The sequence below is a fragment of the Polistes fuscatus genome, unplaced genomic scaffold (assembly GCF_010416935.1).
Source record: "Polistes fuscatus isolate 324 unplaced genomic scaffold, CU_Pfus_HIC Scaffold24, whole genome shotgun sequence".
In the NCBI taxonomy this organism is placed as follows: Eukaryota; Metazoa; Arthropoda; class Insecta; order Hymenoptera; family Vespidae; genus Polistes; species Polistes fuscatus.
In genome coordinates, this window is record NW_025113101.1 from 2,827,091 (window position 1) to 2,829,094 (window position 2,004).

The 2,004-nt window shown below is 47.0% G+C and overlaps 1 protein-coding gene across 1 annotated transcript; it reads left to right on the forward strand.

Annotated features, from left to right (window-relative positions):
• Positions 1 to 280: 280 nt before the first annotated feature.
• On the forward strand, positions 281 to 1,766 carry LOC122518324 (cuticle protein 79-like). The gene is made up of 2 exons (XM_043637187.1): positions 281 to 331; positions 661 to 1,766. Exons 1-2 carry the CDS (start codon positions 308 to 310, stop codon positions 1,345 to 1,347), a joined length of 711 nt encoding a protein of 236 aa, XP_043493122.1. The 5' UTR covers positions 281 to 307; the 3' UTR covers positions 1,348 to 1,766.
• The last annotated feature ends 238 nt before the right edge of the window (positions 1,767 to 2,004 follow it).

A 2,004-nucleotide genomic window follows, 5' to 3' on the forward strand; every position in this document is an offset into this window, starting at 1 on the left:
CGACAAAAACTCGAAAATCGAAACTCGAATATCTCGAAATTCGGATAAACGGATAAAAGAAGAAAAATAAAACGGAAGGGAGAGAAAGAAGAATTGAAAGTACCAAAAGAAGATGAGATGAAGAAGTTTGGAGAAAAGCGTTATCCGGCAAGTCGTTGTTCCTTCTTTCCTTCCATTAACTTCCTACTCGGCAATAATTTCATCGGCACGCTCGAGTTGCCCGTACGGACGGACCGCTGCTAGTTGCGTCCCCCTATAAAAGCCAGGGTAGCCCATAGAGGAGCCAGTGTGCTCACTGACGACCAACATGTACAGCACCGAGAAGCTGAAAGTGAGTAGCGACTGCCACCGGCGCTGCCGCCGCCGCCTCTCGAATCGCACCATTCGTGGGAGAGCCTTCCGCTCTCGGTTAAGGAGTTTATTTCAGACTCGGGAGAGATAAACGGGCCTTTTTCTTCCTTTTTTTTTTTTTTTTTATTACGTTTACACAAACGATAATAATGATTGAAATTATTTTCGAAACAGGTTCTCTGAAATTCTTTCTCTCATCTTTCCATCTCTCTTTTTCTCTTTTACCTTAACCGGAAATTCTGTCGCGTTAACGAGCAAAAGAAAAAGAAATTAGAAAGTTAATGCGAAGCGAATATTGATATTTTGCAGGTGCTACTCTTGTGCAGCCTGGCTTTGATGGCCGTGGCCGAGGAGACGAAGAAAAGTGAGACTAACGTCGAAAAAAAGGATGAGAAAACGAAGCGTGGCCTCGAACTGAGCCTGGGAAGTCACAGTTTCGGGGGAGGTTTCGGGGGAGGTTTTGGAGGAGGTCATGGCTTCGGAGGAGGCGGCTTTGGCGGCGGTGGTGGTGGTGGCGGCTTCGGAGGAGGCGAACATATCTCGACCGAACATATTCCGGCGGTGACGATAACGAAACAAGTACATGTCCCGGCACCGTATCCAGTCGAGGTTGAAAAGCATGTACCTTATCCGGTAAAAGTACCGGTTAAGGTACCCATCGATCGACCGGTTCCCGTTCACGTGCCGGCACCTTACCCGGTGACCGTCGAGAAGCACGTGCCCTATCCAGTGGATAAACCAGTACCTTATCCCGTCAAGGTACCAGTCAAGGTTCCCATCAAAGTGCCGTATCCAGTCAAGGTACCAGTCAAGGTTCCCTACACCGTGTCAAAACCCGTACCCTATCCTGTTAAAGTCCCAGTAGTCGTGAAAGAACCTTATCCCGTGGTACTCGAGGATCATCACGGAGGTGGTGGTGGTTTTGGCGGTGGATTTGGCGACGGTGGTTACGGTGGTGGACACGAGTTCGAACTCGGTGGCTACGGTCATCACTGAGATCGAGCTGTGATATAGCACTACGCGACCAACAGGGACCTCACCACTTTCTGTGTTTTTCCTCTTCTTCTTCTTCTCCTTCTTCTTCTTCTTCTTCTCCTATCCCTCCTCCATCGCAAACTCTCTTCTTCTTTCTACTTTCGATGAAAACCGCGCACCACCGTCGGAGAGAGAGAGAGAGAGAGAGAGAAAACCACCGCGTACGTCCCACGAGGAAGATGGAATGCTACTCGTAGGTACGTTAAACTCTAGAGAAAAATTTCGCTCGATAGAAAGAACGAAAATAAATGAGAGTGCCGCCGGGAACGAGAGATTCCCGTGGCTCACGAGATATTGTATTCGTTGCGCTGAGATTTTACCCGAACGACCTGTATTATATCTTCTTTTTTTGTAAATGAATAAAATCATATTTTTTTGTATCAAGTTTACTATCGTTACGAAAGCACCCCTCCTTTTGCTCCATCTCTTCAACTTCCACTTCCACTTCTATTTAATGAGCAATTTATGACAGAGGGAAAAGCATTGCCTTAACTTGCCTCTGTGACCGTGCGATTATGAAGAATTGCAAGAGGACTTTCACCCGTTATAGAACATTGCGCTACGTCGACATATAACTCTCTAAGTGTGCCAGTAGCAAAACAACCACTTACGAGCTTA

What these genes read in the sequence shown, in the direction of transcription:
- LOC122518324 (XM_043637187.1), top strand. Translation starts at nt 308, where the DNA reads ATGTACAGCACCGAGAAGCTGAAA. An exon ending in ACAGCACCGAGAAGCTGAAA is followed by an intron (nt 332 to 660) that starts GTGAGTAGCGAC and finishes GATATTTTGCAG; the next exon opens with GTGCTACTCTTGTGCAGCCT.